Source organism: Megalobrama amblycephala, linkage group LG15 (assembly GCF_018812025.1).
Source record: "Megalobrama amblycephala isolate DHTTF-2021 linkage group LG15, ASM1881202v1, whole genome shotgun sequence".
Taxonomy (NCBI): domain Eukaryota; kingdom Metazoa; phylum Chordata; class Actinopteri; order Cypriniformes; family Xenocyprididae; genus Megalobrama; species Megalobrama amblycephala.
In genome coordinates this window covers 16,383,245-16,398,226 of record NC_063058.1, presented here as the reverse complement: position 1 = coordinate 16,398,226, position 14,982 = coordinate 16,383,245, and the positions used below count along the sequence as shown (strand labels likewise).

At 37.7% G+C, this 14,982-nt stretch overlaps 1 protein-coding gene across 5 annotated transcripts in view; it reads right to left on the bottom strand.

The window, feature by feature from the left end:
- shank2b (SH3 and multiple ankyrin repeat domains 2b) overlaps positions 1–14,982 on the bottom strand; it is a 133,706-nt gene that overhangs the window by 98,700 nt on the left and 20,024 nt on the right. For 4 of the 5 annotated variants that reach the window (XM_048158396.1, XM_048158395.1, XM_048158397.1 and 1 more), the window contains exons 3-6: positions 14,574–14,777; positions 8,458–8,529; positions 3,624–3,732; positions 101–252 (exon numbers count right to left, since the gene is read on the bottom strand). In XM_048158396.1, coding sequence (XP_048014353.1) covers positions 101–252; positions 3,624–3,732; positions 8,458–8,529; positions 14,574–14,777 — 537 coding nt within the window. Of the gene's footprint in view, positions 1–100; positions 253–3,623; positions 3,733–8,457; positions 8,530–11,954; positions 12,082–14,573; positions 14,778–14,982 lie in introns of those variants that run through there. The other variant, XM_048158399.1, reaches the window with a different exon arrangement.

Below are 14,982 nucleotides of genomic sequence, written 5' to 3'. Positions count from 1 at the left end.
AAAAAAAACAAAAAACAAAACAAAATGACAATCAAAGAAGAAGATCACTCTAACACAGCCATAAACTCATGCCGCCGTTCAGGATTAGGTCATTTATTACCTTAAGAGCTATCTGGTTCTTTGCCCTGGCTGCTTTGTGCAGGGCAGTCATCCCATCCCGAGAGCGGAAATCTAAATGAGCTCCGCCGTTTTTCAATGTAACGATAATCTCCACCATATTGTCCAGGTGGGCCGCAAGGGTTAGTGGTGTCTCTGCGGAACAGAAGCACAGCAAACAGGTTTATTAATATGTATTAGATAAATCTCTTTTAATATAAGCAAGATATTAATCAAGGGATTTACATGTTTAATCAAAACAATAATTAGACACGTACAATATACTGGACTGTATTGGATACTTGGTGTCACAGTTGTGAGAAACAATTGTAATAGAACTGTAATTGTAAAATAGAGAACGCGAACCGATGTCATGCCTCGTTGCATGCCGCCATTTTGACAGGATCGCACCCTATTACTTGCACTGAAGTTAATACGGATACTTGCTTACCTTTTGTTTTGTTTCGGCCATTAAAGGATTAGTTCACTTTCCAATTAAAATTTCCTGATAATTTACCCACCCCCATGTCATCCAAAATGTTCATGTCTTTCTTTCTTCAGTCGAAAAGAAATTAAGGTTTTTGATGAAAACATTCCAGGATTTTTCCCCATATAGTGGACTTCAATGGGCACCAAACAGTTGAAGGTCAAAATTACAGTTTCAGTGCAGCTTCAAAGCGTTCTACACAATGCCAGACGAGAAATAAGGGTCTTATCTAGAGAAACCATCACTCATTTTCTGAAAAAAATATTAAAATTTTATACATTTTAACCATAAATGCTCATCTTGAACTAGCTCTCTTCTTCTTCTCTATTAGAATTCCGGAAGTGTAGACACTGCTATGTGTATTACTGCCCTCCACAGGTCAAATTTTGAACTAAATTGTCATATACAAAATGCTAGTGCAAGTATATAACAATTAGTTCAAACTTTGACCTGTGGAGGGCAGTAATACACTTAGCAGTGTCTACACTTCCGGAATTCAAATAGAGAAGAAGAAGAGAGCTAGTTCAAGATGAGCATTTATGGTTAAAATGTATAAAAAAATTTTTTTTTTTTAGAAAATGAGTGATGGTTTCTCTAGATAAGACCCTTATTCCTCGTTTGGTATCGTGTAGAACGCTTTGAAGCTGCACTGAAACTGTAATTTTGACCTTCAACTGTTTGGTGCCCATTGAAGTCCACTACATGGAGAAAAATCCTGGAATGTTTTCATCAAAAACCTTAATTTCTTTTTCGACTGAAGAGAGAAGGACATGAACATCTTGGATGACATGGGGGCAAGTAATTTATCAGGAAATTTTAATTTGAAAGTAAACTAATCCTTTAAGTGGAACATTCACATTTTTAATGGTATCGTTTGCAGGGAATAGAAGCTATTTTATCGCATCGCATGATAATTTTAATTTTTTCACTGAAGTTTTGTAGAATTCCGTTTACAAAGTTGATTTGTTTACCGTGTTGCACGCTGGACGCTCTCTGCTGCTTCAGCCGTCATATGAGTATCCAAATAAATCTATGTGTTCAACACGCTGAGAGTAGTCGATTCAATTATTTGTTGGAAACATTTAAATGATGCTTAAACGAGCATATCGAGTAGACCTACAACTGTTTTCATTGTAAATATTCCCCTTTTCCATGATCACAGGAGGAGGAGAATCAGAGATTATGGGTCACATTCAGTGGACAGACAGACACAAACAAACTATATTTTTATATTTATTTCAACAAAAGACAAGCAAAATCAAAACCCTAGGAGCTTATGAAGAGTTTAGTAATGGCTCCCTGCAAGGGGACATTTTATAAACGCTGGCTTAATGTACTAAGAGTGATATTAAAAGATGAGCCCTGAATATGAACGCAGCACGTTTAATTACACATTAAGCAATTTCTTCCCTTTATAAAACCGTTATGAAGAAAATGCTTAAAATGGCTTAGGCATTTTAAGTGATACTGAAAGTTTATATTTTGGTCTCATCCGTTTTTCTGCACATTATGTGCTTTATTAGTAAACTGAATTTGGTCTCTTTAATATCAGTCTAAGTGCATTAAGCGTTTTCTTTACATGAGAGGAAACATGCAAACGTGTTGCATTCATATTTTAGGCTCATATGCGTATCTCCACACAGTATGCTTTAAAAGATATGTACAGAATTTTGTGTTTGTCTTTAAGCCACATGAAGTGTTTTTCTTGTTTGGCATTTTAGAATGTTCTGCTAATTCACGAGCGGAGTGAGAGTCAGACTCGCAAAAGGTAATGTTAATTAATAAACCAAACAAAATCAAAAAACTTTCGAACACACTTAGCAATGTGGTTCTTTCATTGAGTGACAAGCAGTGGGTTTAATCAGTGCCATTATTAAAAGATTTGCCATCCGGCGTCTTCTCATCATCTCCTCGACCTGCTTCCCTTGGTGTTTTTACATTGAAAAAACGTTTTTCATTGTCCAGTTTTCTCTCAGAACGATGATCTGAGTTACTATTGCCATTATCGACGCAGGATTGATGACATACAATGGTGAAATTTTTCAAATTACTGCACTAAACTCAATGACGGAAAGGCTGCGCGATCCTGTCAATATGGCGGATAAACAAAGAAGTTAGCCAGAACTCAATACGGTGTGACATCAGATTCGTATTCTATATATATATATATATATATGTGTGTGTGTGCCAAAAAAACAAAATAACGACTTTATTCAACAATATCTAGTGAAGGGTGATTTCAAAATACCGCTTCATGAAGCTTCGAAACTTTACGAATCTTTTGTTTTTGAATCAGTTGTTCGGAGCACTGCCAAATTCACGTGAACCATTGAAATTTCAAAGCAGTTATAACACAAAGAAGCGTCATTTACTGAAATCACGTGACTTTTGGGCAGTTTGAGATCATTTGATTCACGCTCTGAAGCACTGATTCGAAACAAAAGATTCGTAATGCTTTGAAGCTTCATGAAGCAGTGTTTTGAAATCGCCCCTCACTAAATATTGTTGAATAAAGTCGTTTTGTTGCTGCACAAAAACTATTCTCATCACTTCATAACATTAGGGTTGAACCACTGTAGTCACATGAATTGTTTTAAATATGTCTTTAGTAGCTTTCTGGGCATTGAATGTGTTAATTATCTTGCTGTCAATGGAGGCCTCACTGAGCCATCGGATTTCATCAAAAATATCTTAATTCGTGTTCCAAAGATGAATGAAGGTCTTACAAGTGTGGAACGACATGAGGGTGAGTAATTAATGACAGAATTTTAATTTTTGGGTGAACTTACCCTTTAACATATATATAAAATACATAACAAAATAATAAAATATATAAAGAAATATAGATAGGAAGAGATGGATGGATGGATGGATGGATGACATGGCAGAACTGTTGAAATATAATGTAATGGTATGACCAAACAGTACTGATTAAGAAGAAATGTAATCAATCAAAAAATGTAGTTTGAGAACAGCTGAACAGGGCCTGAATATCCCTTTTTGGGCAATTTTGGAGTTTATCTGATATGGAATCCCCTACCACCAGTGTCAGGGTCATGATAGTTGGGGTCCAACCCTCTCTCCAGCATCTTGGCAACTTTGTCCACCTGATGATGTTGGATGTAGTCCATAAATTTCCTCAGGTTGACCTTACAGAAGGTGAGAGAGAGAACAAGAGAGCAGGTGAGGTGAAACAAGAAACATTGACAGCTAATGATTGAAGAGGAAGTTAAGCAACAGGAACAAGTGATGAAAATGAACAGTTGACGAGAATGTGAAGGGTCTCTGCTCACTTCCTCTCTCATGTTGAGATCTCTGGGACACACATGCCATGATACAAGGCTGGATAAAAATAGATAGGAGAGCAGCTCCCAGTACAGAGACATCAGAGAGAGAGAGATAGAGAAAGAGAGGGAGAGAGAAAGAGAGGGAGCACAGCTGATTTGGCAAGGCGAGAGATACGAGCGAGCTACGGCATGCTACAAACACAGATTAACAAATGTCAACTCTAACGCACAACCTAGTGCGCACACGAAGGCCTCTAAGACAAGAGAATATTGCCATACCCTCACAAAATATTAGAGTTTGCATTATTTAACTTCTACATCCTGTTCTACCAACATAAGCTTTCAATAATTCACACCTCAATGCCAGCTAACAACTTTAAACCCATTAGGCTAACTACAAAGTAGAGATGTCACCGAGCGCAGCGACAACATTCGCCCTCCTACACTGCAAAAAGTGTTTTGTCAGTGTTAGCCTACAAAAATCATCTAAAACTGGTTTTATTCATTCATAAATATTAGTAAATATGAATAAATCAACTAGAAAATGTTAGAATAAACAAAGCAGTCAAGGATTGAGTTGTTAGCATAGTTAGCCTCAACTGGCCTTTTTTATGGTGGAAAAAAGCATTCTGCATTGATAGTCATTCAAAAGTAGCCCTGTATTCTGATAAAATACGATTTATGCAACATATAAAATGCAAATATTTCATAAAAGCTCTTAAAAATGTATAAACATCAGTTGCCTTTGACGTCATAGCTAAGGATAGTTTCTAATAGCTTGTGTGTGTTCTTGTAGCACCATTGATTAGCCGTTAGCCTTGTCATGATGTCATTTTCCTGCAGCTTTAGAGTGAATCACATGATATTTACAACTCAGGTGATTGGCTCAAAAAACTATACCCAGGACTGATGTGTGTTGATGAGTTAGGAAGTAGTAATTATAGCTTCAGGTGTGTTCAAAACACTTTGGTTTGAGCAAGATTGCAATGTACCTTTTCTATAAAAAAACATATGGCAGAATAAGTCCCACCTTCTAAATTAAAGAGCCAATCGCCAATTGGTAAAGTCATTCCATCACTGCAACTGCCTTTAGAAGCTCCGATTGCTATAGAAAGAAATGCTAAATACAGCTTTGGAGAATTTGATGTTTCCCTATTCAAAGAGATAGGAGCCGTACTAGAATGAATGAAGTAGCTGCCCGAGAGGCGTTTCAAAGATGGCTGCAGAGTGAAATTACTTGCCTTAAAGGGACTAATAGTTCTACAAAATGCTGAATATAAAGGATGAGCAACAGGTATGTTTTTGCTTTTTATGCTTTTTTTAATTTATGAAGGTGCTGTAAACTGAATTTTTATATTTTCTATCATAATTGTACAATACTATAAATTTTATTGTACATGTATTTACATTTCAACAAAATTACTGTCAACTACAGATGCTGCATCCATTGCGACTGCCACTAACTCTCAAAATACTTAATTGGTTTGAGTAAGACAAACTTAAATTAAACAAATTAGTTCAGTTAAATTAACTGTTATGAGTATTTAGAACTTTCTTTTACTTTTGAGTTCACAGCACTGACATATTTCAAGTCAACTGAACTGTTTCACTGTTTTGAGTTGTATGAACTAATTCCTTTTAATTTAGACTAACTTAAGTTTGACTGAAACTGGGCTGGGATTTCTATTTCCCAGAATGCTTTGCCCATGGCACTAGAAATGGGAGAGTAAATGCTAAAATGTTTTGTTATGATAATTCAGAAGAGTTTCTGTTAAAGTAGTTTTTGGAGAGTTACCATCATGGTGACAAGTGGCACATGCTGTTTGGTTTGAGAGCAGGTAAGTTACATGTTTTAAGTTGCTGTACTCATTTAATAAGTGCTATAACATGCTATTGTTAACATATATATATATAGCTAACAAGTTATTTACGTTGATATAACCTGATAATTTTAAGTTAAATGTATAAAATGGTGTACCCAAAAATTTCAAGTTAAAGGATTAGTCCACTTTTAAATACACTTTTCCTGATAAATTTACTCACCCCCATGTCATCCAAGATGTTCATGTCTTTCTTTCGTCAGTCGAAAAGAAATGAAGGTTTTTGAGGAAAACATTCCAGGATTATTCTCCTTACAGTGGATTTCAATGGCTACCAACAGGTTGAAGGTCAAAATTACAGTTTCAGTGCAGCTTCAAGGGCTTTGAACGATCCCAGATGAGAAATAAGGGTCTTATCTAGCGAATCGATCGGTCATTTTCAAAAAAAATACAACCGTTTATGCTTTATAAACAAAATATCACCTTGAACGTACTTTCCGCTTCCGCATTCTTCATAACGCTTAAGCTGAATGTCCTACGCCTTCCCTATTCGAGTTACGGAAAAAAACGAAACTGGCGCCGCGTTCGTTCCGTAAGTAGAATAGGGAAGGCGTAGAACATTCAGCGTAAGCGTTATGAAGAATGCGGAAGCGGAAAGTACATTCAATGCGATATTTTGTTTATAAAGCATAAACGGTTGTATTTTGTTTTTTAAATGACCGATCGATTCACTAGATAAGACAATTATTACTCATCTGGTATCGTTTAAAGCCCTTGAAGCTGCACTGAAACTGTAATTTTGACCTTCAATCTGTTGGTAGCCATTGAAATCCACTGTAAGGAGAAAAATCCTGGAATGTTTTCCTCAAAAACCTTCATTTCTTTTCGACTGACGAAAGAAAGACATGACCATCTTGAATGACAGGGGGGTGAGTAAATTTATCAGGAAAAGTGTATTTAAAAGTGGACTAATCCTTTAAGAACAATAAAAATGTATGAGTTAGCTAACTCAGTACTTCAAGTTAGGAGCAATTAACATGCACGAGTACTACAAACTCAAAACTTGATAGTTCTGCTTACTTAAAACTGTGAACATCATAACTCAAAAAAAAAATGTTGTAAATGATTACCTCAAATTTTTTGAGTTAGTCCAACTTATTCAGGTTTACAGTGCAAGTTTTGTCACTTACACACCGAAAATCCAGGGTTACCCACTTGTAGTGGCATTCATGTGCATTTAACTCATAAATACAATCTTTCTGACATGACTTAATGCGTTATAAGAGCTCATAAGCAAAGATGGCAGAATTCATTCATGCGCCGGCCAAGCAACTGCTATTGAGTTGAATGAGAACAGTCAGGATTCTTTATTTATTACAGTTCTCTGTGGATTATGCCAATAAAATACACTTTTATGGGTCAGATCAGGTAGTAATAGCATTTTTACTGTACTAAAGCATAAAAATATTATTATATGTTTGCAGGAAACGTGCTAGTTCACATACTTGTTTCTCTGAAAAACAATGCTACAGCCAGTTATTCTACTTTGAAATGTGTGTTCCATCGGTGTGATCTAGCCCACTGATAATTTACCCAATAGTATTTTGACACCCTGGGTTTCCAGTTGGCGGAAAACACAGCTTACTGCAGCAATAGAAGTCAGCAAATGAACTGGGTCAGAGATTGCAGATTCTACCCGACCTAAAAAGCCTCGGCTTCCATCTAAAAAGCTATATGACTAGAGGCATATTAAAATGCAGATAACTCAACTCATCAACTTACAATGTAAGGCTCGCCACTTTCCATTGCCAATTGTGCTCATTCCTGTTGTGTGTCCTCAATCTGGCAACCCAAGTTAGCATTGAGTCTGAGGAGGAGGAGGGGGCTGGGGAAACAACCACTAGCTGTCAATATTACATACTCCACCTTTAAGGTAACAACTTCACCTTTTTTCTTTTCATAATGCAGTCAGATCCCCAATAGCATTTTCCTCTGTTGGATTTATAATTTATTGACATTTAGTATGAAGTGGGGTGAATATCTGTTCCTCTGAAACAAGTACGTACACAAAGCTGTTCTACGTCATCCTTTGCAAACCCTTGTGGCTTACAGAGCTGTAATATAATAACTTATTAAGGGAGCTTGGAAGCTCAGAGCAATGAGACGGAGAGTTTTAAATGCTGAGGGAAGCAGTGTGGGGACGGGAGATAAATAGGCTGAGCAATAAAGACACCGAGCACAGCACAGGACACACAGTGCTGGAAGAAGCCAGCAATTAAAACTTGGTTCGAAGCTTCGGGGATGCATTTGGGCGAGGATCGTGGAATAACCTCCACCGGTGATTGCAAAAACGCTCATGACCACAGAGCAAAAACTGGCCAAAACGCTAAAACGTCAACATCAATGACCATCTCGCCCCGAAAGTCCAGCTAAGTCCAAATATATGCAAATGCTCCGGTCTGCTGCATTATTTAGCAGCGGAATCTAAAATGAATGTTATATGTTAGATATTCAGTCCTAGTGACTGTATATAAAAAGCAAGATTTTGAATGTTTCTTTCCTGTTTTAACGGTCGTATCCCAAGACGCCATCTTCCACTTGCAATTAAGAAAATAGCTTCCATGTGTGTAAAAGACTAAATTATCATAACGGAAAACAAGTTAATCACCACCTGCGTGTCAAAAATAGACACCTTTTTTTGACAAATATGCATAGTAGGCTAATCTACATATGTCACAGCAAAATATTTATTTTCCCAAAGTCTCACCTGTGTGTGTAGTTTTTCAATTTGCTTTTCATTGACGTTTGGCTGCTGGTACACTCTGCTTTTGTAGCGGAACTGCAAAATTAAATCATAGAAAAATACAGTTTATATGCTACATTGGTTTAATTTAGAAATTCATATCATTTTAAAGCATTCAGTGTTTTAATATAATAAATATTTTGACGTAAAATACACTTACAATTAAAACTGTAGGACTGTAAATGCCAAAAACTGCACAAAAATTTTAAGGAAATTTAAAATAGCTGACTTCCTGTTGCGTTTAGGGCTTTGCTCCAAGAGACTTTTTTGTAGGTATTGGGACATTACATGTATGTACCAAATTTCGTACATGTACGTGAAACATAGCGGGAGGGCGCTTCATTGAAATTGTATAGGTGGCGCTACCGGGCCCAAAAAAATCTCTAAATAATAATAGCATTAACCAAAAAGTACCATGGTACTACTACAATAAAAAACAGATTTTTGTATTACAAATATCATGTAAATGGATTAAATAATTATTTAGAATTTTACTCTATTTCATATTAAAGTACTATAGAATTATCATGGTACCGACATGTTTTTGTAAGCGAAAGAGCGTATAAATAATCTTGATAATGTTTTTAAATAATTTATAAAATCTTTAGCTGAAACAAATGATAAAATAGAAATATGTTTCATTATACTCCATTTGCAGCTCTTTTAGGCTGGTCGCTGCCTTGATAGTGATATGATTATATCAGGCCCTGGGGCTTGAATGAACATACAGGAGAACTACAAACGTTCCTGTTACACCAGCCTGACATCAGCCTTTTCACAGAGAAAGCTGAGAATGCTCCTGTACAGAAAGCACATCTTAAGAAGGACTCTAGCCTTATAACGCTGCATTGGTAGCAATTTAGAGCAGTTATCCTCACTGTCAAAACCATTTTGTCATTGTGATCATCCTTGACATGAATAATAAATATGAATGGATATTTTAAACTCACAATAAAATGATTTATTACTTATATGATCACCACAGAAAACTGTTTTGCTTTGTTCCTTTAATTGTAAAAATAAATAAATACAACTTTTTTTGTAACACACTTATGATGAGAGTTTATTGGGCAAGTATATTAAAGGGTTAGTTCACCCAAAAATTAAAATTCTGTCATTAATTACTCACCCTCATGTCGTTACAAACCTGTAAGACCTTCGTTCATCTTCAGAACACAAATTAAGATATTTTTGATGAAATCCGTGAGGTAAATGATTCGTCCATAGACAGCAATATAATCACCACTTTCAAGGTCCAGAAAGGTACTAAAGACATCATTAAAACAGTCATGTGACTACAGTGGTTCAACCTTACTTTTATGAAGTGACGAGAATACTTTTTGTGTGCAAAAACAAAACAAAAATAATGACTTTATTCAATATTCTGCATCACCTGTGTAAGGATAATGACAGGGAAGAGAAGAGATTGTTGAATAAAGTCGTTATTTTCGTTTTGTTTTCGCACACAAAAAGTATTCTCGTCGCTTCGTAACATTAAGGTTGAACCACTGCAGACACGTCGACTGTTTTAACGATGTCTTTAGTACCTTTCTGGATATTGAAAGTGGTGGTTATATTGCTATGGATGACTCATATACCTCTTGGATTTCATCAAAAATATCTTAATTTGTGTTCTGAAGATGAATGAAGGTCTTACATGTGTGGAACGGCATGAGGGTGAGTAATTAATGACAGAATTTTCATTTTTGGTTGACCTAACCCTTTAAGCTCACAATAAAATTATCATTGTTCATGTTGATTAGCACAGAATACAAATCTGAAGTTTGTTTATTTGTAAAAAAAAAAAATATATATATATATATATATATATATATATATATATATAAATCGATTTTGAAGCCCAAAAAAAGCGCATCCATCCATCATAAAAGTAATCCATACTGCTCCAGAGGGTTAATAAAGGCCTTCTGGAGAGAAGCGATGCATTTTTGTAAGAAAAATATCCATATTAATAACTTTATAGACTATAATCACTGGCTTCTGGTGTTATGATTTGCTGGTGTTGGTTGTTGCAAGCACTGAGCGACAGCAATAGAAGATCCAAATGCAGTTTTATTTGTAGCACAATCCAGAGTTGTAGTGAATTAAACAGGCAGAGGTCAGAGCACAGTAAATCAGTCCAGACAAACAAACAAATCCAGAGGACGAGACAGGAACGAGAAAACCAGGAAACAGGCAGATATCACAAACAAGGAACATAGAAACCAGGGGAAATGCTCAGTAATGCTGTGCAAGACAAGACTTCGCAATAAGACAAACAACTGAACTGAGTTATATAGGGAGAGAGACAAAGGGATAATGAGGTGATGGGAAACAGCTGCACATAATTACACAGATGACAGAACAAAGCATTGTGGGAAACTGAGTCCATGATGTGTGTAGTGTTTGTAGAAACCGTGCCATCTACAGGCATGCAAGGGCACTCGCAGCTGGTGGACGTGACATCCGGTAACGGCCGTATGCAAGCCGAGTTCTGGCAGAAGAGTGACCGCTGAACCGACAATTACTTTTATGATGGATGGATGAGCTTTTTTGGGCTTCAAAATCTAGGGTACAATTCACGCCCATTATAAAGATTGGAAATGCCAGAATATTTTTAATTTAACTCCGATTGTGTTCATCAGAAAAAAGATAGTCATATACACCTAGGATGGCTTGAGGGTGAGTAAATTATGGGATAATTTTATTTTTGGGTGAACGATCCCTTTAACTAGTGTAGTTAACTAATGTTTAACAAATGGTTCCAAAATAAATGAATAACAAAACAATAATAGCTGTGTTTTAGGGCTGGACGATTATGGCCTAAAATCAAAACCTCGATTAATTGAACATTTTACCTCGATTACGATTAATGAACGATTATTTTATTTCTGTTTTTTTTTTTTTTTTTTGCCCTCATAGTTCACTGACAAGGTTTGTACTGTAAATAGCCTATGATTGACTATTAAGGTGGGATTTTTTTTTTCCCCTGTTGAAAGAGTGATCTGACATCATAGCTCACTATCAGCAGTTAGGCTATTTTATCTATGGTTTGTAACATTTCTTACAGGTTTCTGCACGTTGTTAGTCATACCGTCTCTCTATTAATTGTAAAGCTGTGGGTTGTAAATAGTTCCTTCAAAAGTAGAAAAAATAGATGCTATAACTTTCTTTTTTTAAAGTTTCTAAGCTATTTTAGTGATAAATCACAGGACAGAGCTGACAAGAAGTTTCTGCGTTCCTCTGTGTGCGCGCGATCTTCACGTTTTGCCCAGCTGTTTGTATGAGTGTTCGTGCCACATGCAGCTGCGCGAGCGCGGCATAGATATATGTATATATCTATGCGAGCGCGGTAGCTCGATATAATAATACACATCGGATCGTCTAATCGCTCGAATGTCCAAACCATAAAACAAATACAACTGACAAAGTTTAGTGAAGACGCAAGGCGCAAGGCTCACCGCTCACGCGCCATCACTATGTGTTGACCCGTCGTTCACCTCATAGGTTCACCTCCGTGTTTTGCTCTTTGCTTTTATGCCACTGACTGGACGGGGCGGAGTCACGTGGCTACACACGCAGTTATGTTTTTAAGGGGGAAGTATAGACCTTTTTCACAAGAATCGGAAATCACGTGACGCAGGGTAAAGTTAGTTCCGCTATGCGTCTATGGCTATTAGATTGATATGCTCTTTTCTCAAATATCGCTTCTTACCTTTTCTGTTTTGTCCAAATAGCTTTTCTATAATCTACAAAGAAATTTTCTACTTGTTTGTAGCTTATACAGCCACTCAGACCGTTGATCGAATTTACCGGCAGGTGGATTTATTACGAGCCGTAAGCTACAGTAAAGGCTACGCAGCTACTCATTCAGCAATTTCCCAGATCGTATTACGTACGACAAACATTATTTATATAATTTATTAATTAAAAAAAATTAACTCCCAATATATACTTTAATGTGGGATATAAAGTCGTGAGATACATATATTGTCGTGAGTTTAATACGTTTTAAAAATATATAGCATGTTAATCTCATATGGCATCACATCCCACATTCAATATGTTATAATTAATCCTGATCGATTAAAATGATTAAACTAAAACAATTTCCAACACCACACTGTACACAACTATCAGTCTTTGCATGTTACAACAGCACAACAATACTGTGCATAATACACACTTTAAGATGATGACGACAGGAAAATGAGTGAGAGATGACTTAAGTGTTTATATCCAGAAATATCCAGGGTGCGAGCGGTCCTGCTTCATGAATCAGAGGATCAGGCTTGTGTGATAAGGATCTGCCAGTCGATCATTTCCCCAGCACGTCGCTAAAAACACTCTATACATCCCAATATGTGCATACTATCCACCCTAAATAGTACTGAATATTACTAATGTCACATAGTATGCACGTTGAGACGCAGACACTGTCTTTACAGCACATGGAGCGCGATAATGCACAGCCGCGCCAAACAGGCACGAAGAATATAACTAGTTTAACCGCCATCACTTCGAATTATTTATTAAATGTAGCTCTTAATGAGAGCGCTGTAGTCTCACCAATAATTCAACAAGACCGTTCAAACATTTTCATGACATTTAATTCGTAAAACGACTTTGATTCCCGAACTGGTTCTGATCGAGGCTATCTATCACTGTAACCGGAAAAACTTTTACACTGCGTGGCCCATTCCGGAAGCCAAAAACCCGGAAGTGTGAAAAAGGTCTATTATGCTGCGTTCACACCAAACGCGAATAGAGCGTCAAATTCGCGTCTACCGCGTCTAGTTTGCCGCTTGAACATTTTGAATGCATTCGCGCGTCTAGAGCGAAATAGACGCGCGTAAAAAACAAGCGTTTGAAGCGAAATTGACGCGCGTCCGAGGCGAAATCCGCTTCTTGTGGGAGGGGCAAGTGCTAGGCGGTTGTCTGTTTGCAAGATGGCTGATGTTGATCGTGCGTTCATCGAGAGAGCTACCGCTTTGTATTTGCTCTGGAGAGCAGAACAGCGGCGTAGGGGTCAGCGTCGCGGGAAGGCCGCGGGTCGATAAACGTGTACGTGACTCAAAAGTAAAATGTGTATTTACAACTTACCAGGTAGCCCAATCTCCTCACCGACACTCTTCCAAGCGAGGTCCTTTTTATTCCTGTCTGAAGTATGAACTTGTGTCATAAATCTCTGGGTGACTGCTCACTGATAATATCAGTCGTTCCTCCATTTTGAATGAGTGACTCCGGGCGGGCCTGCCGCCACAGCAGCAAGCAGGCTCCTGATTGGTTAACGCGGCGCGAATTTACGCCAAAGTTAAAAATTTTCAACTCGGGCGTCAGACGCGAATTCGCGTCAAACGCTAAATGCACAAAAGGCACCATTCGCGCGTATCGCGCGAAACGCTCAATTCGCGTCATTCGCGCGAACTAGACGCGCGAATGAGGCGAATTCGCGTCTTCCGCGCCGCGCTAAACGGCTCATTCGCGCCGCAAGACCTCCAGACGCGCGTAAACGCGTCTTTACATTGACTTAACATTGAAATCATTCGCGCCAGACGCTCTATTCGCGTTTGGTGTGAACACAGCATTACAGGATTATAAACAGGATTAAAAAAACGAAATAACCGACATGGGAAAATTACGTCGGTTAGAGGTTCTGAATTTCGGTTTCGATTACTTTTCGATTAATCGTCCAGCCCTAATGTGTTTACAATAATGCACTTTCAATGAAAGTCTAGTCTATGGGGCAACTACACTAGAGTTTTTAAAAGCCAAAATGTTGAGCTCATATATTTGGTAAAGCACTTCATTTGATTGTTTTGTACTAAGATGTGTGCTATTTGAGCTTTAAAGTTGCCTAAATCTTCCTTTTAGGGACAGGACTACTGTTCAAGGCAGATTAACTTCTAGTTAAGCATCTACCAGTATAATTCCTGTGCATTTTTGTGGAAGTACTTTGCAGATAGTGACATCCTATGTCCCTTTCAGGCATCCTTGCATGTATTGTGCCAAAGTTACATCATGGATCGAGCTTAAGTTGACTCTGAAACATTCAAGCAACAAGCTAGCCGACATTTTACCTCGAGGGTCGGAACGCCTTTATTGGAGGATAGCGGATAGTCTCTGAGGGGTCGTTCTTCCTCCAGGAAACCACTCTCCCTCCCGTCCACTGCCGGCTGGAAGAGCCCGTAGTTAAGCACATCCCTCAGACTCTGTGTGAGTGTACACAGGATCTGCTGCTTAGCAACCCATACTGTGGCATCCGGACTGAACCTCATGGATTTCTGGCAAAGCCACAGAGAGAGAGGGAAAGAGAGAGAGACAGAGAAATGCTCTATCAGGCTATAGCAGGTGTACAGATTAACTAGGGGAAATCATTTGTGTGCTGAGGGAGAAAAAAGCAAAAAGAAAACACAAACCGTGCTTTTTGACATTATTTGGTGTTGGTTGACAGAACGACATTGTATAATATAAGAAGTAGTTTAGCAT